The following is a 27,433-nucleotide window of genomic DNA, read 5'->3' as shown; positions in this document are numbered from 1 at the left end:
GAAGGAGAAGAACAAATTTAGAGTTTTCAAGACTTCCTATAAAGCTATGCTAATTAAGACAATGTGGTATTGGTAAAGTAGCAAATAGATCAGGGGAATCTATGAAAGAGCCAGGAAAAGAGACCCACGTGAATATAGCCAATGATGTTTGATAAAGGAGCAAAGGCAGTACGATAGAGCAAATATAATGTCTTCATCAGATGATGCTGGCACAGCTGTGTATCCATGTGCAGAAGAATGGGTCTAGACACAGACCTTATACCCCTCACCACAAATAACTCAAAATGGGTCATAGATCTAAAATGTAAAATGCAGAACTGTAAAACTTCTAGAAAATAACAGAGGACACAACCTAGATGTCCTTGAGTATGGCAGTGGCTTTTTAGATACACCACCAAGATGCAGTCTTCGAAAGTTATAATTGATAAGCTAGACTTGGTTAAAATTAAAACCTTCTGCTCTCTGAAAGACAGTATCGAGAATGGTAGAATGAGCCATTTATGCCAGGAGAATTCTGGTAAGATGCACATATGATAAAGGACTGTTAGGCAGAGTAGACAAGAACTCTTAAAACTTGGCATTAAGAAAATGGGTCTGATTAAAAAAATGAATAAAAAATCTAACATCTCACCGAGGATGATACACAGATGAAAAGTAAGTGTATGAAAAGATGTTCAACAGCCTATGTCATTAGAGAATTGTGAAGTACAATACTGGTTTATTAGCGCACATCTGTTAGAATGGCTAACATCCCCAAACCCAGCCAACACTGATTGCGGATGAGAACGTGGAGCAGTACGAACTCCAGGCCGTGCTGGGGGAGATGCTACATGGCGCAGCCGCTTTGGAAGACTGGCTTGTCACAAAACTAAATGTTCTGTTCCTGTGTGATCCAGCCATCACACTCTTCATTATTCATCAAAGGACCTGAAAACTTACCTGTGGAAACCTGAACCGGGTTGTTTATAGCAACTTTATTCATAATTGCCGAAACATGGGAGCAAGCAAGATATCTTCTAGTCTGTGAATGGATAGATAAACGATGTTACATCCATACAAGGGAGCATTATTCAGGGCTATCACACTGTGAAACAACACGGAAGAAATCATAAATGCATATTACTAAGGGGTCAATCTGAAAAAGCTGCATACATCCTATATGACCCCAACTATAGGACATTCTGGAAAAGGCAAAATGATGGAGGTAGTAAAAAAATTATTGGTTGCCAGTGATTGGGGACATGGAGGGATGAATAGGTGGAACACAGGATTTGGGGGACATTAAACTATCCTGATGACAATTGGATGGCGGGTACTTGTTTTTGTGCATATGTGAAAACCTATAGGGTGTACAGTACCGAGGGCAAACCGTAAGTTAGACTGTGGTCTTTGGGGGAAAGTAGTGAGTGGTATGTCAGGGCAGGCCTGTTGATCGTAGCAAAGGTGATTTCTGGCTTGAGGTATTGATAATGGGTGGCAGATGTGTGGAGACACGGGACTCTTATTTCCTGCTGAGTTTTGCTGTGAACCCAAAACTAATCTACAAAACAGAATTTATTAGGTGTTATTACTTTTAAAAACTTATTCACAGATGGATTAAGAAGTCTATTAAAAATTAAAAACCAGGGGGATCCCTGGGTGGCGTAGCGGTTTGGCGCCTGCCTTTGGCCCAGCGCACGATCCTGGAGACCCGGGATCGAATCCCACGTCGGGCTCCCGGTGCATGGAGCCTGCTTCTCCCCCTGCCTGTGTCTCTGCCTCATTCTCTCTCTCTCTCTCTCTCTCTCTCTCTGTGACTATCACAAATAAATTTAAAAAAAAATTAAAAACCAGGAAAATACACTTGACTATTTTTCTGATCCAAATGTGGGAGGACTTCCAGTCATAAAAGAATATGTAGTTAGCAGGATTTCTGTATAACTCCATGTAATGTTTGCTAAAAGACAAACATATCTCAGGAATAACCTTAATACAAAAAGATATTAATATATAAATGGGAAAATGGTATGAGCAGACTATTAATAAAACATAATTTGAAATTACTAGTAGACTTTGGGAAAGTTTCAACCTAATGTAAGTAATAAAGGAATGACATTCTGTAATGAGATTAAAATTTTAGATTTCATAATAATATTTGATGTAAATACTTTAAAATATTTATAAAACTTGTTTGTTAGTATAATAATAAAACAACAACTTGAACCCATCCACCTCCAGAAGCAAACATCAGAACATACCTAATGCTCTCTGCACTCCTGGTGGGTCCCGTGGATGCATTCTCTTCTCTGCCTCCTGCTATTTTAATCTTACTATCTTGTTTATAGATTCCTGCAATACAGAGCTTTCCTATATATGTATTTATCTCCAAGTATTGCATTGTTAAATTTTGCTTATTTTTTAATTTCTTGATTTGATTTATTTTATTCTCTCAATTGTAGCATTTGCAGGATATAAGAGGAAATATATAGATGGAAGGGATTGCATTAAATCGGGATTTGCAGGGGTAGAGAATACCAGGATCACCTAGGGGCTAGCCAGAGTTCCTGGAACCAACACTCACCCATTAGGATGACTAGTATCAAAGCCCAGAAAATTACAAATGTTGATGGAAATATGGAGATACTAGAACCTTGCACGTGAGTGGCAGGAAACTAAAATGGGGCACCCACTGTGGAAAACTGAATGTTGGGTTTTTAAAAACAAACATGCAATTGCTGGATCTTATGGTAATTCTCCGGGTGTATTGGAAAGCAGAGTCCCGGAGTCATATTTGTATGCACATGTTCATAGCAACATTATATGCTAAACGTGGATACTACCTAGATGTCCGCCCACAGATGAATGGAAAACCAAATGTGCTACATACATGCAATGGAATAGTATTCAGCCATCAAAAGGAAGGACATATGGGTGGACCTTGAGGACGTGTTGTTAAGTGTCAGGCACAGAAGGACAGATAGTTTCTGATTTCACCTCTGTGAGGTACTTAGATTTGTTGCAAAAGTGAAGCAGAACAGTGGGTGCCGGGGGCTGGGAGCAGAGGGGATGGGGACTTTGTGATTGCTGGATGCAGAGATTCGCTGTCACAGGATGAAGTGAGGTACAGAGTGGATGTATGTAACGCCACTGAACCATACACTTAAAAGTGGTGATGCCAATTTATGTATATTTTGCTACAATAAGAGAAATTGAGGGAAAAATTAGGAGTTTTGGCTTTGTACTTACAGTTTTTAAACTATAAGCCTCTTGAGAATCACTTTTTTTTTTTTTAATTTTTACTTATTCATGATAGGCACACAGTGAGAGAGAGAGAGGCAGAGACACAGGCAGAGGGAGAAGCAGGCTCCATGCACCGGGATCCTGACGTGGGATTCGATCCCGGACCTCCAGGATCACGCCCTGGGCCAAAGGCAGGCGCTAAACCGCTGCGCCACCCAGGGACCCCGAGAATCACTTTTGAATGAGCTCCTCTTCCTAAAGGGAGCCAAAAATTGAGGACCGCATTAGATGTCTCTCCGAGTCTTATGGTCTTTTTTTTTTTGGCTCATAATGAGGGTTTGCTCTGGGACATTGTTTACATAACATGGAACATAGCTGGAGAAGTTGAATTTCATAATTCTGTATCAGAAGCTTACGTTTGTAACTGCGAGGCCACCTTGAAAGACCTGAAAAATGAGGTCTATCGCTTCTTAGTTGAACGGATAGATTCATCTGAGGAATTTAGAATTAATTGCACAAGGCAGCACATATGTGAGAGTCCTATAAGCAAATCATAACTAGAATATACAAGAGTTGAGTTGGGTTCTAGGGCAGGGGGCTTGGTCGGAGCAAGGAGGCTGGGAGCGAGCCCCAGGCAGAGCAGAGAAAGGGCAGAGCACAGCTTAACCAGGGGGAATCGAGGATGGCAGTTCTGGGCAGACTTAAGAATTTTGAGTAGTTCAGGCATATGTGAGTTATGTTAATGAATGATTTTAGATTTCATAAGGAGGGAAAATCTCAGTGATTGTTCTTTCAAGAGATTTTATCCTAATAGGTCAGGCTGGTTTCGTTGATCTTGTGTCTCAGAATTCCTTGTTCCCATCTTACTTGGTGAGCGTTCTTTGCAAGGCTCTCTTTGGGCTTGCGAGCATCTCCCTTATGCATGTGTCTGTGTGGCCCGGTTCAGATTCAGATAGATCCCAGAAATCTTTGGTTTTAACTTTATATCTGTTTTACTTAATCCTTTAGCCTTGATTTTAACCATTTCTAGCCTTTAAGTGACATCACTTCTAGAATTTCTGCTATTACTGTCCTCATTGTGTTCTTTCGGTTATGTTCTGTAAATAGTTATTTATTTTTTAGAATTTTACTTCTTTTTAAAAAAATTTTATTTATTATTTATTCATGAGAGACATACACACAGAGAGAGGCAGAGACAGACACAGGCAGAGGGAGAAACAGGCTCCATGTAGGGAGCCTGACGTGGGACTGGATCCCCGGTCTCCAGGATCAGGCCCTGGGCTGAAGGTGGCGCTAAACCACTGAGCCACGGGGGTTGCCTTATAAATAGTTATATATAATAAATATATCTATTATTTATGTATTTTAAAATGCTAGCTTTGGTTTCATAGGTTTTCTTTTTTGGTTTTATATATTTTCTTTAGTTCTAAATAAATTATTCTTAAATTTATTCTTAAATTTAATTTCACATATGTACTTAAACACAAGTTGAATTGCATGTTTACAAGATATGGTCACTACCCTGAGACCCTCTGTGCTTCTGTTGTCATGTGTTTTATTTCTACATGTGTCAGAGCCGTAATGAAGCCTAACAGTTATTTTTATCTTTGCTTTAGACAGCCAGTTATCTTTCAAAGGAACTAAAGATATTTCTCTTCTATTTTCCCATACATTTGCCATTCTTCAGTGTTCCTAAGCTAGAAGTACTGTCCCCTCTGTGTGGAGTCTCCCAGCACATATTTAGATGACCTTTGTCCAGTCTGACCTTACAGTTAGCAGTTGATGCAGATGTCAAACTTCCTTTGCCAGCTTTAGGCTATTTCCTGGCAAGGACTACAGTTTTTCATTTTTGAGTACTTCATGGTGTCTGTCTAGCATAGCGCCGTACACAAAGTGGACATCTGTCGTCTTTAGGTGCACGGGTCTGGCTGAGGTGGGGTCTGGTGGAGTCCCTGCAGCCCCCTGCGGCCTGTACCGCCGCACCTGACCGTCAGGTGTCGCTCAGGTGTCGCTCTGCGTCTTACTTGCTGGTTGGCCCTCCCTCCCTGCTCCCTGGCCAGCAGCCCAGCAGCCCCAGGAAGGCAGTTTGGTGCTCCCCTCCCATCGCAGGTGTTTCCCCCCCCCCCCCCCGCAAGTGCTCCCCCGCAGGTGCTTCCCCTGCAGGCACCCCCCCCCCCCCGCAGGTGCTTCCCCACCTCCCCTCCCCCACTCCCCCCGCAGGTGCTCCCCCCGCAGGTGCTCCCCTCCACAGGCGCTTCCCCATAGGTGCTCCCCCGCAGGTACTCCCCTCCACAGGCGCTTCCCCATAGGTGCTCCCCCCGCTGTGCTCCCCCTGCAGGTGCTCCCCTCCACAGGCGCTTCCCCATAGGTGCTCCCCTCACTGTGCTCCCCCGCAGGCACTACCCCTTGCAGGTGCTCCCCCACCCCCTTACCCCGCTCCCCCCCAGGTGCTCCCCCCAGGTGCTCCCCCGCAGGCGCTCCCCTGCAGGCGCTCACCCCCGTAGGTCCTCCCCCCACAGGCGCTTCCCTGCAGGTGCTCCTCCCGTAGGTGCTCCCCCTACAGATGCTCCCCTGCAGGTGCTACCCCACAGGCACTCCCTGCAGGTGCTCCCCCTGCAGGCGCTCCCCCGCAGGTGCTCCCCCGCGGGTATTCCCCCCTCACAGGCGCTCTCTGTAGGTGCTCCCCCACAGGTACTCCCCCCCACAGGCGCTCCCCCGCAGGTGCTACCCCCGCTGTGCTCCCCCACAGGTACTCCCCCTACAGGCGCCCCCCCGCAGGTGCTCCCCCTGCAGGTGCTCCCCCCGTAGGTGCTCCCCCAGGTGCTCCCCCCGCTGTGATCCCCTGGAGGCGCTCACCCCACAGGTGCGTTGGCCCTGAAAAGTATCCTTATGTTTTAAAGGGGTTTCTTTCCAAAGATGTATCCATCAATTATACTTTTTTTTTTTTTTTTTTAATGATAGTCATACAGAGAGAGAGAGAGAGAGACATAAGCAGAGGGAGAAGCAGGCTCCATGCACCGGGAGCCCGATGTGGGATTCGATCCCGGGCCTCCAGGATCACGCCCTGGGCCAAAGGCAGGTGCTAAACCGCTGCGCCACCCAGGGATCCCCATCAATTATACTTGTAATTGTTATTATCTTTCAGTTCTGTGTCTCTGTCCTGAACCCAACTGGATTTTCCTTAGGTTCTCTTAAAAATTCGAATGCTGGCTTTATGTGTTGGAGATTCTCTCTGTGGAGCAAACTGTGCAGCTATTACGAGTCGTGGTGGGAAGATGTAGGACATTTGGGAATAGCCTAGAAGGGTTCAGAATCCTCCTGCTGGGAAGGTACCTCTGAAGGACAGGTGCTCCGGGGGCCGGCTGAGCCCAGACTCTGGGGAGAGTCTCTGGCTGGGCCTCTGTGGGGCTGCTGCTCCTGCTGGGCTTCGGCAGAGAGAGTGAGCACCGCCTTGTGCAAACAGCCTCTGAGGCTCTGCCAGCGGGTCACGGACACGGGAAGGGGCCGGGCTTCCTTCGCTCAGTCTCTTCCCTTGAGAGAGAGGACGGGCCCGTCGAGGGGGCTCAGTGTCCAGCAGCGGCCCGGGGCCTGCACACCCCGAACCTGCAGCCAGGGGTCCCCAGGGCTGACCCCTTTGCCCGGCCGGGAGCCCCGCCCGCGTCCAGCCCGCACCCCCTGGGCTCTCCTCGCTGCCCCCACGGTGCTGCGGTCGGTGCCCAGCAAAATAACCGACGAGCAACCCGGCCCAGCCGTGTGGACGTTTCTGAGCCTGTGGGCTCACCCATGTCCTCCCCTGGGACACCAGCTCCCAGCCTTTCACACCTCAGTCAGAAATAACTATCTTGTAGTTTGTTTATGGTTTTATTTGAAAGGAAAAATGTTTTCATTTGTCAGCATGTCTACATAAAATTGAAATTTTAAAACCATGAGTATAATAAAGTACCAAAGAATTAGGATATTTGAATTCCATTTATATTGATCTATGAAATTACATATAATATAGTATCAAAAAGTGAAATTTTATGTTATAGTTTTGCTTTGAAATAAAATTGAAATGTATGTATTTTTGAAGTAGCCATTTGTCCTTCTTTGGAAGACCTTTTTAACTCTTTATGAAGTAACAGTGAATAGCAGATTTTACAAAGTATTTGGCAACAGATGGTAGAAAATACAGTTTGTTATACTACATTAGCATATTCACTAGGAGTCAGGAGGTGCTGAGACTGTTACTTGTATTGATAGTGATTCATCGTGTAATCCATGCTTCTTTCCCCTTATGTTTTTGTATATTCCTGCAGTTAAAGAAGTGAACAGGTCATGGCACGTCTAACAAAAAGACGACAGGCGGATACAAAAGCTATCCAGCATCTTTGGGCAGCCATTGAGATTATACGGAACCAGAAGCAAATTGCCAACATTGACCGTATTACAAAGTAAGTGAATCTAAACAAAAATGTCCTTGTAAAGTTTTTTTGTAAGATTTTGGAGGAGAAAGGCCCAAAAATAACTTCTTAATGCTCATCAACCCATCACAAAGTAACCGTCACGTTTTGTCTTATGCACTTGTTAGAAAAACAACAGAGACATAAACAGGCAGCTTGTGTTACGGTGTTTTATGAATGAATACCAGAGAGGTAAAACATCAGTGTGTTCTATTTACAATAACTTTTAATGATCAAACATTTTTTAACTCTTGAGAAGAAATCTTTAAGTCTTTTTATTAAAAAGGCTTTGCTTTTGTGTCCATTGTCTAAAAGCTGTGAACTGTTCATTGCTCACAGCTACAGGACAAGCGTGCGGGAAACACCCTCCCCTCGGTTCTCAGCCCCCTAAACCAGGATGTCCTGACCATTTCATTCCGTATTTTGGAAGTTATATTAAATAAATCATCAATTTAAGAACAGGTGTTTTTTTTATCTTCCTAGTTTCCATGCTGTTTATTTTGGTAGACCAAGATTGGGGACAGGAAATCATCAGACTTCTCTATCAATAGTCACGTTATGTACTAATTACAAGGGGGTCTTCGTATAGAACTTGATTCTGTTTCTCTGAGTATTTTTAAGAGAACAAAGCTAAATTCATCGTCTTAAAAATGTTTGATATATTTTGGTAATTTGGTTAGAATTTCTTTCTTTCTTGGTACACATTCCTTAGATGCTATATGTAAAAGTGGGAAACAGGTGATTTGTGAGCAGTTTAATGAAATGCTTATTTTTTTTTCTTATTAATAAGTAACAAAACTGAGTGCTGCATTTTTGTCTCTTACCTACATTCTGTTAAAGATGATAAAGGTTGCTCATGAGATGGGGAGGGACCAGAGAAAGAGAAAGAGTGATGCTGTGTGTTGCTCTGTGTCTGTATTGATGCTCTGAGTACTTAAAAGTTGCTATGTACACCTTCTAGCTCCTGCAGGCCAAGAGAAGAAGAAAATAGTTAACACTTGTGGAAAATACAAATACAATAGTACAGAATAATTCAAATTAGTATGTTTGATTAGAAAGCAAATAATTTGAGGGTGTGTTACAAAGTACAAGTTGCAGCAAGGTGGTATTGACCTAAAAACATTTTTTCAAAACCTCAAGAATACAAAGTCATAACTATTTTCCTATGGCTGGGATTTTTTTTTTAAACCATAGTTTATGTATATCAAAATTACTTATGGAAGAACCTGGAAATCAGATGGTGCTCTTTGGATTAGGGTCACTTAAGCTTGATGGAAGTACTTCAGTGTTTCTCTGTTCCCGGGCATCCTCCTCTGACAGCCGTGGAGGTGCTCTCCCAGAGCAAGGCTCCACGGTCTGGCTGTGAAGGTTGCTGTTAGTTCGTGGCACTGGCGTGTGCGCAGACCTGTCACCAGGAGCGCACACCCCTGCTCATTTTGCACGAGGACTGGTTGATAAGCATTCCCTTCTCTCCTGTCCCAGCGTCTTCACCTCCCACCTGAGAGCCACTCCTCTTCTCTATTACGGGGCACACTTCATGGCATCTGCTGCTTCCACCGCCGCCCTCATGTCCTTCGATCTGTGCGAGGCTGTCAGCCCCAAGGAGGGCCTGTGTGCACTCTCCCGGGCCTGCTGCCCTAGCTCGTGGGCCGAGCTGGTGTCCTTGTCTCCACCCTGACCAAAGTGAGTTGGGAGAAGCGTTGTCCTATGATAGTCAGGTTTCTATTCTGTATTCTGAGCAGGCAAATACTTTTCAAGTTTTAGATTAACTTTCATGGAGCGGGAGCATGAGCAGAGGGAGCAGCAGACCCCCTGCTGAGCAGGGAGCCCGACATGGGGCTCGATCCCAGGACTCTGGAATCATGACCTGAGCCAAAGGCAGACGCTTCACCCGCTGAGCCACCAGGCACCCTTAGATTAACTTTACATCAAATTGCCGTGCTCAGTGACAGTGACACCTGAACGTAGTTCTCTTGTAATCGTTACACACGTGCCGAGGCCCCGAGGCTGGAGCAGAGTTCCCGTGGAGCAAGCACTTGCGGTCACTGAGACCCCTTCTCTGCTGTGTCTGCTGCGTGACTCTGTTGTAACCGTGGACCTTCCACAGGTTGGGGCTTTGGGATCCGGGCTCTTCGGCTATTTGGAAGCCTGGCAAACCCTGAACTCGGCAGTTCGGGTCTGTGCACTGTTTGACTTTTGCTTGTGTTTGTTTATTTTGGAAAATATCTTTGAGGTCACCTTCAATGTAAAGGTTCTCCTTCATCCTTTCAAATTTGTCTACTGAAGAAACTGGTTCCTTTGCTCCGTGGTTTCCCATAGTCTGGCCGTGGCTGGTCGTTCCTGTGCGCTCGTGGAAATGGACAGTTGCCCTAGAGGCTCGGTGGGGCGAGACCCCGTGGAGGTGGCGTGTCCTGCCGCAGGCCGCCGCGCTGCCACTTTCTCCTGGGGTTGGGTTTGCAGCCTTGCTGTGTCGCCAACGGTGCCGGTGGTTCGTTACGGAGTGCAGAATGGTGATAATCTACTTTCGTCTTGCTGTTTTAAACCAGAGTACTTCTGGAAGGACGTAAAATTGCCATCGCTGCTGTTGGGTATTCCTGTGGTGTATTTGTGTCTGAAGGGAGAATAACACTCTTTCTTTTTTCCCCATTTTAAAAAATAGCATTCTCTAATGAAAACTAGTTCTTTAATTGTCATTTGGAATTCATGCATTTCAGTAGTTTTAATATACTTCAGTCCCTTTCTGACAAAATCCTTATTTATGCTCCAGTTTTTCCGTCTGTCCCCAGCTGGAGCCTCTCCCTGTGGACTCCCGAAGTGGCTTTCTGCTTTCTCACCAGCAGGATTTTTCAGGCTTACCTCTCTTACACCCTGCTGCAGACCCGGAACCTTCGACTTTTCCAAGTGGCTCTGGTTTCTTGTCACATAGAAATTGTATCTCAGACGCGTGTCTGGCCCTTGGTGTGTTCACTGCTGCTTGCTTGGTCTGTCCAGGCCTTTCTGTGGGCAAAGGTAGTAAATAGAATTGTAAGAGGAAAAAAAACCTTATGAATGCATACTTATGTTTTCCTTTCAGATTTGTGGCTGCTTGGTTTTCTGTAATTCTTCTACCAAAAATCTTTATTTCTTTGCTTGCAGAGTAAGGAGGTCCTGAATGTAGATCCTCAGTCATTTTATCCAACGTTGTATATGAACAGTTAGAGAGTAACAACACCAGCACTGTCACCCATAATGTGTGTCCTGGAAACAGTGTAAATTGCTTTATCCCTGTTCTCAGACACTTGTACCGTAACAGGTCCATGTTAGACTGTCCTTCCTCACCCCGCAGCTGGGGTTCCCACCACCACCCTTCTCTGGTGTCCAGAGTTCATTCTCTGGTAGATCTCTTTGTTTATTCTTTTACCTGCAGTTTTACTGAAATATAATTGCCATGTGATACTGTGTTAGGTTATAAGGCATACAACATAATGACTTTGTATGCGTACATATTGCAAAATGATCACCATAGTATGTTCCGTGAACACTTGTCACCGCCCATAGTTACACACTTTTTTCCTGTGATGAGAACTTCAGAGATCTCCTGTATTGGCACCTTTCAGACACACCATCCTTTGTTATTAACTGTAGTCAGCATGGTGTACCCGACATGCCCAGGACTCACTTATATCTGTAAGTTTGTACCTTTGCTCCCTTCCCTGTTGTGCCCACCAATCTGTTATGGTTTCTGTGAGCTGGGTCTGTTTAGGTAACGCCTGTGAGATGATGTAATGTTTGTCTTTCCCTGTCTGACTGACATCACTCAGCATGATGCCCTCGGGTTGTACCCATGCTGCCACAGAGCGATAGGGTTTCCTTTTTGAGGATGCACACTCATGCTGTTGTACAGCACTCCTCTGTCAGGGATGTGGGGTCTTCCATGCTGTAGCTGCCGTGGACACGGGGGAAGAGGTAGCTCCTGGAGATATGACTTCATGTCTTGTGGATAAATACCTGGAAGTGGGATTGCTGTATCGGTTTCGTGAGTGGCCTCCATCCCAGTGCCCAGAGAGGCAGACTGTCCAGGAAATGCTTACTCAGGGCGTCCTGGGTTGTCACTGCTTCGGAATGGTTATTGCAGCCTTTTCCCTGGAAGGTCAGTTTGGCTGCACATAAAATCCTGAACTTGTATATTCTCTTTCTTTGGTGCTTTGTGTGTTCTGCATGCTAGCTTAAAGAGCTCCCTCTGGTCGCCTTGTGCCCCAGGAAAAAGGCCTGTGTGCTTTTTACCAGAGTGTAATTCTCTCTGTTTTTAAACAGCTAGTGTTCTGTTCCGAAGGTATAACTAACAGAAACTTCTTTAATAGGTTCGATTATTTGGGATGGAAAATACTTTCACCAGAGGAGTCTGTCTGAAATCATAGTACACATATGAGATGAAAATTTGATTTTTAATTAACAGGCTGTCCCTCTGATTTAAAAGTATATGTTTATAAATTGGGTTTAATGATAATAATAAAATTCCATAGTTCTTATCCGAGAGCTAAATAAACAACTAGTTTTGATTTCTCAGTAAAAACATTTTATATTTTTAGAAACTGAGGTATGTTTTGTGATACTTCATCATCATAAAATGAAAACGAGCAAGTCATTTTATCATAAAAAAGTACAGTCCTCAGGTGAGATGAAGGTGGTAAGCATAGGCAAGAATAGCTTTTAGTTTAAAAGTCTTTTAGTTTAAAAGTCTGTAAGCAGGGCAGCCCGGCTCAGTGGTTGAGCGTCTGCTTTCAGCCCAGGGTGTGATCCTGGAGACCCGGGATCGAGTCCCACGTCGTGCTCCCTGCGTGGAGCCTGCTTCTCCCTCTGCCTGTGTCTCTGCCTCTCTCTCTCTCTGTGTCTCTCATGAATAAATAAATAAAATCTTAAAAAAAAAAAAAGTCTGTAAGCAGCACAAAAGAATTCATAAATTTTATGGAACTTGAAGAGGTGTCATGAAATTAAAGTTTTGGAAGATTAATTACTTATATAAACAAATATTTATAACATTTTTATGCTTAAGATCATAATGTTAGCTCTTATTTTACAGTTTTTAAGTCCAGGAACAAAGATTAAGAGTCCTATGAAGGGGGCACTTGGGTGCTCAGTGGGTGAAGCATCTGCCTTCAGCACAGGTCATGATCTCAGGGTCCTGGGATGGAGCCCCGTGTCGGGTTCCCTGCTCGGTGAGGGGTCTGCAGCTCCCTCGGCACCCGCCCACGCTCATATTCTCTCTTTCCTTCTAAATAAATAAATAAATAAATAAATAAATAAATAAAATCTTTTTAAAAAAATTGTATGACAGCAAAATTAGTAACAAATTTAAAGTTGAATCCCTAAGATTCCTCATAATCCATTTTTATGTCATTACTAAGTGTATTTAGTGTGTTTTAATATACTATATTTTAATGTTCCATAAAGTAAGTCATGTGTGTCACTTCTGTTTCATCTTAAACCCAAACATACTATTTATATCTCATTTGGATAATTATAATGTGGCATTAGCATTTTGTTAAGTATTCTAATAGTTATAATGCAAATACACTCTGTTGAAGCAAGTGTGGATTTTATGTTCATCTCTTCTCGCATTATGGCTAGTTTGTGCCATTGTGAGAGGTCACATTGCATTTTGCTGCCTGCTGGGAAGAGCCGTTGACCCTTTATGTCTTCTTGCTGTCTGAGTACCTGTGACTTGGTGTTTCTAGAGGTGACCGTGCTTGACTGATGTGATTGTACTGACATTGGGTCCGAAGACTAGTCCCATTCAAGTAAATGTCTCACATCAGGGCATCAATTAATTTGCTTACTTTCAGGTCAAAGCCCAGGTATAAAATGTGGCCTCTGACCTCTTTTGCCGTGGTTGGCAGTGAAGTGTGTGTGTCGCTACAGCTGAACACAAGCCAGAACTGTGAGTCCTCTGTGTGCGGGTGGCCTTTCAGGTTCCAGGAGGCATGCTCCATCTCTGTACTGACTTGTTGAGAATTAACTTTGTGACACTGCTAGAGACTATTGAGTTACGATTCTGCTTTGTCTCTATGTCTGTTTCTTTTTTTTTGGCAGACTGCACAAAAATATGGAATGTTTCACAAATCTGTGTGTCAGGCTTGCACAGGAGCAGATCTTCTCTGTATGTGCTGCCAAAGCGAGCACTGTGATCCACTTTTGTTGAGCATGAGGGAGAAGTAGTAGTTGACTACTAATTCTTTGGAAATAAATTATTTTGAAAAACAGAAATATCCATAGTTGCAATCTGAAGAATTCTTCACAGAATTGCTAACTGCATACACACTTTGATCTATAGTGATCTATTCTCTCTTATATTTCTTCTGTGGTAGCATTTGGGCAGGTACACTTGGCCATTGTTACCACTGCTGTTTTATTTTCCATAATAACATGTTTGCAGAAGAACGGATCCTGCGCAGCTGTAACCCACAGCTCCAGGAGCTCCACAGTGTGCTTTCTCCAGTACGCTAAATTCTTTGGTCTCTCCTCTTGGCTTAGTTTATTGTCTAGCTGTTCTCATGTTTGACATTTCGGTGCAGTTCTGTGAAGGGAGCATACAGACAAGGCACAGAAGAGTGTGAACAACCACGGAAAGGTACGTTAGTCTGACCGAGGAATAGGAGAAGCATCAGTGCCGGGATGGGGCATGGCCCACACGCTGGCCTGCACACCAGGCCTGTGTCCAGGGCTCATTGGAAGTCAGGAGGCTGGGGAGGCTGGGCCAGGGAGGCTGGACAGGATTAAGGCAGAAGGGCTGGAGGGGTTGAGGGAAAGGAAATGAAAAAGCAGAGGGCAGACAGAGGGGTCCTCCGAGGCCGGCAGTGAGATTTCTATCCTGTACCCACAAGGGGTTATGGAGTGTTCGCTGTATGGGAATAGTGAGGGGCAGATCCGCTCACGTTTCCTTCCCCAAATGGATGGAGTACCCCTCCCTGTCCCTCCCTGCTCTGGCCTGGTCTGAGCCCTCCATGGCCTCCTCTGCCTCCCCCTCCACACCCTGGCCCCCTTCCTGTGCCCCCCCATCTCCCTCTACATCCCCTGACTGTGTCCCCCTCCCTGCCTCTGTGCTTCTCCCCATACCCCTCCCCTTCCCGCCTGTGTACTGGCAGCAGGAGCCTCCTTGGGCTTCTGACTCCCACTCTTGCTGGTCTGTGTCTTCCCATCGCTGGTACCCGAGATGTTTTTCCAAAGCACCATCTTATCACTAGTGCAGGACTGACCACTCTTCTCTGTTCCTCTGAAGCCCAGGTTCCTGTGCCGGGTGTTACCATCTGGGCCTCCATCTCCACAGGAGATGCGGCCCCCTCCCACCCAGACTGCTGTGCTCCTGACGCTCTGGGCTCCCTGCAGGCCTCAGACGTTCAGGTCACGCCCCTGGGGACCATGTGTCTGACCCCTTCAAGTGAACTTCAGCCTTGTGCTTTGTCAGTATTTTTCGAGATTATCGGTCTGTTTATATTCTTCTTCAGAGGTTCGTTTTTATTTCCCTGTTGTGCAGAGAGTGCAAACACCTGAGCAGGACGTTTGTGTGAGGCCTTGGATGAGAGCTGAGTGTCCTGGCATGCCCTGCGGCTCTCCATGCAGATTTCCATGGGATGAGACTGTTCTCCGAGGTCTGCGCACTCTGTGATCTCCATTCTTTATTTTGTATTTTTCCTTCATTGATAGACAAAACATACACAACCCAGATACCCTGTCCTGTGAGGTATTCGTTCATTCCTCATGATAACCAGTCCCGTTACCCTTGCTCTTGCTCACAGTGATCAGTCTTATTACTAAACATGTTTCTGCATCCTTTGCTGATTGAGAGCACCTTGAGGGCAGGAGATGCACCTTTCCTCTGCTTGGATCTTACTGTGAGGTGTAACTGGGACAAGGAGGTGGAGACAGACTTCCCAGTAATGATAAAAACTCAGTCGCATTAGTTGAAGACATAGTTTCAAGGAGACTCAGAATTGAGAGACGTGGTTATTCAGTGACAAGCCCTGTACTGGGTAGGGTTTGTCCCCATGAATCCTCCCAAGTCCAAGAGGCCTGTTGTCATTCTCCTCTTGTTGCTAAAGATGCTGGAACTCAGGCGGTAGGAAGCCATGTAGATCGTTGGTGGTGGAACACAAATATAAATATAGATCTGAGGTCACAGTCCAAGCTTTTAATCATTACCTGTTTCCTTTTGGTGTTCGATGTATTGGTATCCTTGAATGTGTCGAATGTGTTCACTGTTATGTACGTGTGCTTCCATATAACCGCGGACCACAGCCCTGATGCAGAGGAGGCCCGCTTCACGGGTGAACAGTGTGAGGCTATACGAGCAGATGATGATTTGTTCCCAGTTAAATGTTAGAAACCGCCTAAATCTTCAGAGTAGATTCTGAATTTTTAAATAAATTCATCGATAAAGGATCTACAAAGGTGTTCTTTAGGTTTTGAAGTTTATTCAATGAAATATTACAATATTTTTTTGTACACTCATCTGAAGCACCTAGTAGCAGATTATTATTACTTTTTTTTTTGTTTACTGTGGTGAAACCTGCATCTTCACTATGCTTAAGTCTGCAATTGAGTGGGATTAAATACATCCACGCTGCTGTGCTGCTGTCAGCACCATCCCCCCCGTACCTCACTTCGCCTTGTGACTGAATCTCTGCATCCAGTAATCACTAAGCCCCTGTCCCCTCAGCACCCGGCACCCACTCCTTTCGCCTGATCTTTGTGGCCGTGACAACTCTACGTACCTCAGAGAAGTAGAATTCTATAGTATTTGTGTTTTTGCAGCTGGCTGTTGGACACAGCACGATGTCCTTAAGGTTCATTCCTGTTGTGGCAGAAGGAAGATTTCCTTCCTCCTAAGGCCGGGTAGTATTCCACCGCACGGAGTGTGGTGTACACGGCCTCTTGTTACCCATCTGCTTGTCCACGGGTACTTGGGTTGCTCCCGTGGTTCTGCCCCTGTGACTGATGCTGGCATGAGCGTGGGTGGACAGAGCTCTCTGAGCCCGTGCTTCCAGTTGCTTGGGGTCTACACCCGGAAGTGGAGTTGCAGGGCTCTAGGGTAGCTCTGGCCATTTTCTGGAGGAGCCCCTACCTGCTGTCTCCCACACTTGCTGCACCAGCTTGCGTTCCCACCAGCCGTGCACGAGGGCTCCCCTTTGTCTACAGCCTCGCCAGCGCCTGTTGTTTCCTGCCTTCTGGCTTCTAGCCGTCCTGACAAGTGTGAGGTGGCACCTCGCTGTGGTTTTGATTTGTGTTTCCCTGATGATCAGTGATGTTGAGCATCTTCTCTTGTGCTCATTGGCCATTCTTGTATCTTGGGAGACGTGTCTGTTCTACTTCTAGGCCCGTTTTTGAGTCCGGTGGTTCGTTGGTTCCAGAAGTTGTGTGTCTATTCTGGGTATTAATTGCTACCAGATGTAAGCTTTATAGATCCCTTTCTCAGACTGCGGGTTGCCTTTCTACTCTGTAGACAGTGTCTCCTGAACACACAAAAATTTCAAGAGTTTTTGTGAAGGCCACTTTATTTTCTTGGTCACAAGAAATCATCACCAGATTCAGTGTTGTGAAGCTTTTGTCCTTTGTTTTGTTCTAAGGGTCGTAGCGCCGTAGGCCTTACATTTGGGTCTTTGGTCCATTTTGGGTTAGTTTCTGTGTGTGCCGTTAGGTGCGGGTGTAGCCTCCTCCTCTGCATGTGGAGATGCAGTTTTCCCAGCTTGGTCTGTTGGAAAGACCGTCGGTTCCCCATGGGGAGGTCTTGGCGCTCTCGTCAAAAGTCCTTTCAGTGTCCGTGTGAGGATTTCTCTCTGGGCCCTCGCCCCTCTCCCTTAGTGTGCGTGTCTGTCTTTATGCCGGGGCCATGTGGCTTGGTGACTGTAGTTTCGGGTAGTAGGTTTGAAATGAAGTGTGAGTCGTCCAGTTTCTTCTTGTTTTGGGGATTATTTGGGCTATTTGGGATCTGTTGAGGTTCCACATGAATCTTAGGATGGGTTTGCTATATCTGAAAGAAGTTTCATGGAGATTTTGATAGGGATTGCCGTGACTCTATAGGTGGCTTTGGGTGCTACTGACATTTTAAATATATGAATTCCTGCAGTCCCTGAACACGGGACGTGTTTTCATTTGTTTACGTGTTTAATTCCTTCCAGCAGTGTTCAGTAAAGTTGGTTGTGCAGGCTTTCCTCCTCCTTGGTTGAGTGATCTTAAGCAGAATTGTTTTCATAGTTTCCTTTTGAGATTGTTCATTGTTCCCTTTAGAATTTCAGCTGATTTTATGACTTTGCCTCCTGCCACGTTGCTGGATTCATTTGTTAGTTACGGCAGCTGTTTTCTGGAGTCTTTAGAGTTTTCTACGTGCAAGATAATAATGTCTGCAGAGCTCATTTTACTTCTTATTTCCAGTTTGGATGCTTGTTAGCTGTTTGTTCAATAGATGCTCGAGCTGGGAGGTACAGTACTGTGTGCTAGACGTGATGGAAGTGGACTTGTCTTGTTGTTGACCATAGAGGAAAGGCTCCGGCTTGCACCGTTGACTGTGGTATTAGCTGTGGGCTTGTCGTATATGGTGAAGTGGTTTTCTCCTGGACCTAATCCGTTGAGTGTTTTCTTGATGAGATGGTGTTGATTTTGTCAGATGCCTCTGCTCAGTTGCGTCTGTTTGTCTCTCAGTGCGGCTTGTCAGCCCTCCTGAAGAGCATGTGTGCACGGCCTGCGTCTCCGAAGCTCCTGGCGGCGGGGCATTATTATTAAAGGTGTTTTCACTGTAAGTTACATCATCGCCTCACAGGACACTTGGGAAAGGGAAAGCAGAAGAAGAATCACCTATAATGTCTCTGTTCAGGTTCAAATGAGGGACCCATTTTGATTTGTTTATTTCTGGTCATTTCTTCTATGCTTTTCCTTGACCATTGTTTAGCGTTGACCACGTTGCTGCTTGATCACCATAAATTATTATTGGTAATGGCTACACGATATTCCAGCTGGTGAGACTTCGTGAAACTGTTTGAGAGGGAGGAGGGATAAGCACTAGGTGAACATGCATGGTAAGGTTCACGTCACGTTAATTTATTTGCCCTCAAAACAGCCACAAAGGGTTGACTCTAGTAATTGTATTTTCTGGATATGTGCTTTGATATACAAAGAGGTTAAGTAACTTGTCTGGGTTTGTGCAGCTTGTTGGTCGTAGGAGCAGCTGTTAGAGCCTGGACCTGTGACTAAGGCCAGGCGTTTCCCACTGTGTCCACTCACCCCCTCCAGCCGTCATCTGTCGGATTCCTGCAAGCGTACAAATACGGAATGATGGAGGCCACACAGTGGTGGTGCAGGGGCCATGTGTTAGAGCATACTCAGTGGGCCAAGGAGCACCTTCGTTCCTGCCCTCTGGGGGTACGTGATCACCTGCGCTGTTTATTGTCATGCTGCTGCTGTTTTGTTCCTGGATAACTTGGGTGTTTCCAGTTCTACACTGCGTCCTCCTGCTTCGAATCCTTGCTTCCTGGTGGACACTCAGGCTGTGCTGGGCGTCCCTCTGCCACAAACAGCCACCAGCACACATGCGGCATTCATTCTTGTGCGTGCCCGGGAACACAGATCCCCTTGATTGCAGGATGTGCAGGTAGGTCGTTGGCTCAGCCCTCGAGGGGATGCCTATTTAGGAGCTGGGCACAGGGGTTTTGCCTCCCTCGCGGCTGTTCATCTGCACGCGTGTTGTCACTGAGGTGTCAGAATTCACATCCCTGTGTCCGTTACTGGGCAGCAGTTGTCCTTGCAGGGTTTGGGCTTTTCTTTGCTGTGGATGCCTCATCCTCCCCTTTGCCTGTTCTCCCCTTGGGGTTCTTGGCTGTGTCTACTGACTTGTGGGAGCTGGGTTCTCCTGGATGTTAGTTCCTTTACGTGCATCATGCTTTGTACACACCGTTTCTAGAAGCTCTGTGGATCTGTTTATTAAAGTTTCCCATACTGTTATTTGTGGAATGAAAAATTGAATTTTGTAGTCGTCAAATTCATTGTCTTTGGCCTGGTGTTTTGTGCTTTTGAAATCTTTTATTTGAGGGATCCTACTTAGTAAGACGGCAAGAACGTTCTGCCACAATCGTTTTCCTGACTGTAGAGCTTTACCTTCCACGGTTTGTTGATCCATCCATTTTCCTTCCTTGCAGTGGGGGAAAGCTTTAGTTCTTTTTTTTTCCTCTCTTAGTCTGCCTTCTATTTCAAAATTTAAATTTTACAGCCAGAGGCTCTAGTGGGAGTTACTCGGGGGCTGCGTGGGCCAGGTGCTGGCAGTGCCATGCTGTTTGCCCTCGGCCCCGACACTTCTCTTTGGCGTGTCTGTGGGTGCCGAGACCCAAGACTAGGAAGTGGCACCTGGCATTACCTCATCACCTGCCTGCTTGCTCTTGAGTGGTTGCAGGCCCTTCTGCGGCATCCTATCGTCCTGTCCACATGGAGCGTGGAATCTTCAGTGGACCCGCACTGAGGACGGGATCAGCTCTGCTGTTAACCAGCTGTGTTTCCCCAAGGAATTCCCTTCCTTTTGCTCCTCTGCAAATGAAGGCCCCCCTGTAGCCTGTGTCATTTTGGGGAGGGGGCACAGGTTGAGGGTGGGGGCAGCAGGAGGGAGAGAATGTGAAGCAGGCCCCACGCCCGTGACCTGAGCCGAAACCAAGAGTTTAGCTTAATGGACTGCACCACCCCCCCCCAGGTGCCCCTGTGTGGCCTCCGTCTTAACAAAGATACAGAAAATTGCCATCACCCCCAGAAGTTCCTTGTACTCCCTGGTGCTCGTTCCCCACCTCCAGCCACGAGCACTGATCTGCTTTTCATGGTCGTGAGTAGCTCTGCTTGTTTTAGAGTTTTATGTACGTGGAATCATACAATATATGGTTTTCCATGACCGACTTTTCTTGGTCAGCATGGGTTGACATTCATTTGCTGTGCATCTTGACAGTTCATGGAAATCCCTTCACCTGCTCAGGGCACCTGGGATATTTCCATGTGGGGTGTGCTCTCGTGCACAGGGGTAGTGATGCACATCTGGATGAATGCCCGGGGCAGGTGTCACGGGCGCTCTTGGCAGTCGTGCTGGTGCAACATGGGAGGCAGACAAGCCAGCACAGGATGGATGGTGGGCAGGTTCTAATTCATGGATGTGTGTAGTATTTGCACGTGTGTCAGGTGTACTCAGTGTGTTTTACCAGAATGTCACTTGTTCCATGCGTATTTGGGGGACAATTAGAAAAAGGTGTAAGCAGAGTACAGAGTGCGTCGGGTCACCTGTGGCAGGAGGAGGCGAGGAGGGGGAGAGGAAGGTCGGGTGGACGGGACCGGGAAGTACAGCTGCTGCGGGGGGGCTCTTGCCCGGAGCCCCTCAGCGGCCGAGCAAGCGCTCGTCACAGGCCCGGCCCCCCAGCTCCGGCCCCCAAGCCCCAGTGCGAGCCCCACATTGTGACGCTGCCCGCAGGGACCCAGTTGCTGAGTGCAACAGCGTCGCTCACGTACTAACACCAGAAGGAGGTTTGTGCCCGGCGTGTTCACAGAGCTTACCGCAGAGTGTCCGTTGCAAAGCTCACGGCGGTGGCAGAGCCCAGCCCGGGGCCGTCGGCCGAACCTCGTGCAGCTTCACCCGGGAGGGGAGGTCGTGGTTCCCGGCGAGAGAGTGGGGGTGCGGCGCGGGAGCTGTGTGTCCTCGCGGGCAGAGCTGTGCGTCCTCGCAGGCGGCGGGGGCTCGCGTGCTGCGGGGGGCACGGGGGCATCACTCCCCGCGATCGAGGCCCAGTGGCCACAGTCGGCCTGTTGGAAAGGGCCCATGTTACCCAGAGGCTCGGGGGGCCCTGCGTCACGGAAGAAGGTCTTTTCCTCTAGGTGAAAACTGCCTGATACTTTCTAAGTTTCCATCTAACCGTGACGTAACTCAAGAGTTTACTGATTTTAATTAAAGTTGCACACAAATAATGTAATAATTGACAGTGTGCTGTTGGGGTAAATGGAGCAGATTTTGAAACAAGTCTTTTACTACCTTGACAATTGATGGGAAAAAATGGAGTTTTCTTTTTTTGGTTGTTAATTGATACCCCCCAAACCTTCAAGGTGTCTGTCGGTGAGCCCTGTAAATCATTTTCACTAGTTCAAAAATGAGGGAAGTTAAGATTTTAACAGGCTTAAACTACAAGAATTATGAAAGGATGTAGAAAAACCAGCACGTTTCCCATTTCCTGTTGGTTTCCCCCAAGTCTCTGGGGGGGGGTCTGTCTCCTGCAGAGCGCGGGGAGCACAAGTGTGCGGGGGCTGAGCCAAGGGGTGCTCGTGTAGTGCACGTTCTCCCGCCACTGCGCCCCCGGGTCTGCGGGGGGATGCGAAGGAGATGCTAGGGGGGATGCGGGGGGTCTGTGAGGGGGGACATGGGGGGTTGCGGGGGGATGCGAGGGAGATGCTAGGGGGATGTAGGGGGTCTGCAGAGGGGATGCGAGGGAGATGGTAGGGGGATGCAAGGGTTCTGCTGGGGGGATGCGAGGGAGATGCTAGGGGGATGTGGGGGGTCTGCGAGGGGGTGATGCGGGGGGGGATGCAGGGGGATGCTAGGGGGGATGCGAGGGAGATGCTAGGGAGATGGGGGGTCTGCGTGGGGGGATGCTAGGGGGAATGTGGGGGGTCTGCGAGGGGGGACATGGGGGGTTGTGGGGGGATGCAGGGGGGATGTGGGGGGTCTGTAAGGGGGGACATGGGGGGTTGCGGGGGGATGCTAGGGGGATGTGGGGGGCCTGCGAGGGGGGACATGGGGGGTTGCGGGGGGATGCAGGGGGGATGTGGGGGGTCTGCGAGGGGGGATACGGGAGGATGTGAGGGAGATGCTAGGGAGATGTGGGGGGTCTGTGAGGGGGGATGAGGGGGGATGCGAGGGAGATGCTAGGGTGATGCAAGGGGTCTGCTGGGGGATGCGGGGGGTCTGCGAGGGGGGGATGTGGGGGGATCTGCATGGGAGGATGCTAGGGGGGATGCGGGGGGTCTGCGAGGGGGGATGCTAGGGGGGATGCGGGCTCCGGGGCCCGGCGTCCGCCAGTCAGGTGCTAATGGCCCCAGGTGCTGGCCAGATGTGCTTGGTGATGTTGGTGACTGAGGAGTTCCCCACTTCCGACGTGGTCGGAGATTCTGACCCTTCTCCTGCGGCTCCCATGGCTTCTACACTCAGAGATTGGGCCCATGTGCAGGTCAGCTTTGATCTCGTGTCCTCGTGCTGATTTCTCACGTGGGTCTCTTTGGGGCCTGAGCCCGAGCACGGGCGGCTGGCAGACATTAGGTCATGGGACCAGGAGGCAGGACTCACTTTCCCAGCCTGGCCTGCGCTCACGTGGAACAGGTCTACACCTTCATCCAGATGAAGACCTCCAGATTCCTCGATGGTGGGAGGCGTTCGGTGTGGTGTGTTGTGGACAGAGACAACGTCCGTGCCTTGGTGGTGGGTTGTATCCATACTGTTTGCGCTAGTGTGTCATCTCCCGGGATGTGTGTTTCCAACAGCGTGTTACAGTTAAAGAGATTGAATCATCGTTAAAAGGATTGAAGGTAGATAATCACTTTTAGGAAATGAGCACTTGTGAGATCTCTTTTGTGACCGTGTTAAATCAGCAGTGGCAGTTTACCGCTTAACTGTGCAGGTATTGTCTTGGGACTTGGAGAGCTGCGTCGAGGAGCGTGCTGAGCAGCAGCGGGGAGCAGTATCCTAGCCAAGACTTGGGGGCAGAGTACAGGGGAGGATGGGGGAGAATTAAAACTTACTGAGGAAGTCCAGAGAAATTGAATTTAAATACTAGACATTTACTGTTTCATGACTTACACCAGGTGGGCCACCGTCCGTGCGTCTCAAACCGTTGGCTAGCACTGCCTCCTGATTGGTTGAAGATGGGCCCCTGTGACGGGTCGGCAGTGTGTACGACAGCGGGAGGCCTGGCGTGACCTCAACCTGCATATTAACATACGTGTTTTTCTCATGGGATAAAGCTGCCTGACGGGCCGAGGAAGGGAGCCGTGGGCTGGGACCCTTTATTATCTTGAAGGTCACCTACGTAGACTCTGCACGTGCTTGACTCGGGCCTGTGGACGATCTTAAGCTTGCCTGGCGCACGTTGGCCTGGAACACTGTGAGAATCACTGTTGTCTTAAAACAGTGATTTAAGGAGTAGGGCTTGTTCACGTTCAGGTATTGCTTTATGAGCTTGTGTCAGTTGATGTTGCCGACTCCCTGGTGATTGTATCACAGTGAACGTTAACCAGAGGTCTTCTGTTTTGGATGTGCTGCGTGGACCACACGCGCAAGAGGAACCCTCCAGCCATGTTGGTAGGTACGTATTAACCCTTCCCTCGTATGGGCCCTGTCGTTTTGCTAATCCATTGTTTCCTGTTTGAGTTTTCTTACTCTTAGATTTTGCGATCTTAATTTTATGTATTTAAAGCTCTTTTCCCTTGTTTCTTCCATTGTTTTAGTTCATACTTAGCCCCTAATACTGAAAAAACAGTTCCAACTCCTTCTTTTGCATTATATTTAAATATCTGACTTAAAATTTGTGATGCACATCTGGATTATATTTATCCAGACTGCCATTGGCTTGTTCTACAGTCACTTGGGAAATATTATTACATTTTTCCTTCTTTTCTAATGCTTGTCTTTCAGTACTGAGATTTTTGTGTACTTGGACCTATGTCTAGATGTTTTGATCTTTTGTTTAATGTTTCTGTCCAGCTGCATTGTTAATAAGTTGTCGGTACCGACAGAAGTAGTAAGATTGAGTGCCCCCTCAGTATTGTCCCTCCCCCTGATAAACTACCCTAATGTGGGGCAGAGCTTGTCATTACCCATTGTTCCTCCTTCTTAAAACTTCTTTTTATGATAACATCTTTCATTTCTGGATGCTTTCTACACTCATAAAATCCTATATTGAGACATCCTGAATCTGGCCTATGGTATGGGAAAAGAATAGTGGAAAACCTGGAAAGCCTGAATAAAGTCTGTGGTATAAAGTCCAGTGGGCTACATTGTGCAGCATTTTTTTTTTTTTTAAAGATTTTATTTATTTATTCATGATAGTCACACAGAGAGAGACAGAGAGGCAGAGACACAGGCAGAGGGAGAAGCAGGCTCCATGCTGGGAGCCCGATGTGGGATTCGATCCTGGGTCTCCAGGATCGCGCCCCGGGCCAAAGGCAGGCGCCAAACCGCTGCGCCACCCAGGGATCCCCATTGTGCAGCATTAATTAGGAGTCTAAGAAGTACTGTGTGTCAGCCACACTTACTGTGGGATTATTTTGCAGCATATACAAATACTGCATCCTCATCTCATATACCTGTAACTATGTTCTATGTGAATTATGTCTCAATTAAAAAATAACTTTTTAAAGGAAAAATTAATAACTTTTGATAATTATACTTTTTATTTAAGAAGTTAACATTAGATACATCTGGGTAAAGGGAATGGGGACTGTACTGTTTTTGTAAGTCTTCTGCAAGTGTGGAATTAATTTGAAATAAAAGATTTAAAAGATGACATTGAAATTCTGTTACTTATTTATATATCCAAGAAGTATTTATTTACTTATTTTTAAAGATTTTATTTATTTATTCATGAGAGACACAGAGAGAGAGATAGAGACACAGGCAGAGGGAGGAACAGGCTCCATTCAGGGAGCCCGATGTGGGACTCGATTCCAGGACCCCAGGATCATGCCCTGGGCTGAAGGCAGGCCCTAAACTGCTGAGCCACACAGGGATCCCCAAGAAACAGTTATTGAGTATCAATTTTATGCAAAGCAATATCTAAAATAATTTGTCAGGGTGCCTCAACTGGGTGGCTCAATTGGTTATGTATCTGACTTTTTATTTTGGCTCAGGTCATGATCTCAGGGTCGAGGGACTGAGCCCCACGTCCGGCTCCGTGCTTGGCAGGGAGTGTGCTTCTCCCCCTCTCCCTCTGCTCCCCACCACCCCCTTTGTACTCATGCACTCTCTTTCAAAATAAAATCTTTAAAAAATAATAAAATAATTTGTCATCTGCTCCTACCCTTTTCTGGCTGCAGCTGCCGATAGTTCAGCAAATAGGTCCTGTGAGTCTAACTCCTTAGAGGAAAGTAAGTAGTACCTATCTGTAAAGATTCAGATGCTGAACTAGTAGTTTAAATGATGAGTGCAGGGGATCCCTGGGTGGCTCAGCGGTTTTGCGCCTGCCATTGGCCCGGGGTCGTGATCCTGGAGTCCCAGGATCGAGTCCCACGTGGGGCTCCCAGCATGGAGCCTGATTCTCCCTCTGCCTGTGTCTCTGCCTCTCTCTCTCTCTCTCTCTATGTCTATCATAAATAAATAAAAATAAATCTTTAAAAAAAAAAATGACGAGTGCGTATTCTTAGCCTTTGGATGACACTATTTTTTAAAGATTTATTTATTTTTTTAAACCGACTAAGCTACATAGGCGCCCCTAGACGAAGCTTTTAAATTAGTACTAATCACTAACTTCATTCTAAATTGCGTAAACCCAAACTTCTCATTCAGAAAATACAAGGCCTTCCCTGGAGCCTTTCTGTCTCCAGGCTGTGATGCTACTGGGAGGAAGCACTGTTGTGCACCGATCACAGTTCTTGTGGTTCCGTGTGCTAGGGAGAACCTGTCCTTCATCCCTGTGTTCTCCTGGTCATCCTGTCCCTGTGCAGGGGCTTCCTGAGTCTGCCCCATGCCCTCTCTCACCTTGTGTTCCCCCTCAACCTGCAAGGACTGCCTTCAACTGACTCTGCTTCTCTTTGAGCCCAGCATGCTGCCGCTAAAGAGAAAACAACTCTTCTTGTGTCGTAGGCATGTTCTACAGCTGTTTGTATGCATAGTGTATGGTAAAAGTGGATTAACGTACATCAAAGAATAGTAAGACTTAATGCCATTCTTGTTAAAATAAAACAAAATCGCGAACTGGGACTGAAAAGGAATTTCTCTAATAAGGCGGAGCTACTAGTATCCTGTAGCAAGCATCATACTTGTAATTGTGTTTATTTATGTTTGATAAAATACATCTGCCAGTAACCTTCAGCAAGTGTCAAGTTAATGGTGAACTATTATAAGATTCCTTTGCAAAATCTGAGACAAGGATACCCACCATTCCTACCTGGCAGTGTTGTGCTACAGGTCCCAGTGAGAGGTGAGCATGGTTTCTCAAATATACTAGAAACCACCAGCCAGAAAATAATACATAAAATAAAATCCCTTTCTCAAAAGAAACAAAAAGACACAATACCTAGGGAGAATCACAGAAAGGGTGCAAAAATTTTAGGGAGAAAACTTTGTTACATAGAAGATATAAATGAACCAAGTTTATCCGAAGAAAGACTTAGTATTGTAATGATGTTTATTCTCAAATTAACAAAATTTCTTCCATTTTCATGGATCTTGGCAAACTAATTTTAAAATTATTATGGAGGAATAAATGAACAAGAAGAGACAAGACGAGTTTGAGAGGAAATGGGGGACTGCCCCAGCCTGGCAAGCGGCTGTAGGAGAGAGGAGCTTGCCGACATGGCTGCAGGGTTGGGAGATGGTAGCTCCTTTTGTATTTTGTTTTTGTTTTTCTTTTTATTTGTTGAAGTTTTTTTTTTTTTTAATGTTTTATTTATTTATTCTTGAGAGACACAGAGAGAAAGAGAGGCAGAGGCACAGGCAGAGGGAGAAGCAGGCCTCATGCAGGGAGCCCGATGTGGGACTTGATCCCAAGACTCCACGTCCTGGGCGAAAGGCAGGCGCCAAA

At 46.7% G+C, this 27,433-nt stretch overlaps 1 protein-coding gene across 17 annotated transcripts in view; it reads left to right on the top strand.

Moving 5' to 3' along the window:
• The window catches only part of ZMYND11 (zinc finger MYND-type containing 11), a 128,517-nt gene that overhangs the window by 44,980 nt on the left and 56,104 nt on the right, over positions 1–27,433 (top strand). For 12 of the 17 annotated variants that reach the window (XM_077897388.1, XM_077897379.1, XM_077897393.1 and 9 more), the window contains exons 2-4: positions 7,518–7,652; positions 13,484–13,578; positions 23,917–23,998. In XM_077897388.1, the coding sequence (XP_077753514.1) occupies positions 7,537–7,652; positions 13,484–13,578; positions 23,917–23,998 (293 nt within the window). In that variant the 5' untranslated portion in view covers positions 7,518–7,536. The remainder of the gene's footprint in view (positions 1–7,517; positions 7,653–13,483; positions 13,579–23,916; positions 23,999–27,433) is intronic. The other 5 variants (XM_077897397.1, XM_077897396.1, XM_077897395.1 and 2 more) reach the window with 1 other exon arrangement.

This window comes from Canis aureus, chromosome 5 (assembly GCF_053574225.1).
Source record: "Canis aureus isolate CA01 chromosome 5, VMU_Caureus_v.1.0, whole genome shotgun sequence".
In the NCBI taxonomy this organism is placed as follows: domain Eukaryota; kingdom Metazoa; phylum Chordata; class Mammalia; order Carnivora; family Canidae; genus Canis; species Canis aureus.
Note: the sequence above shows the minus strand (reverse complement) of the source record. Positions and strands in the feature narration are given on the sequence as shown.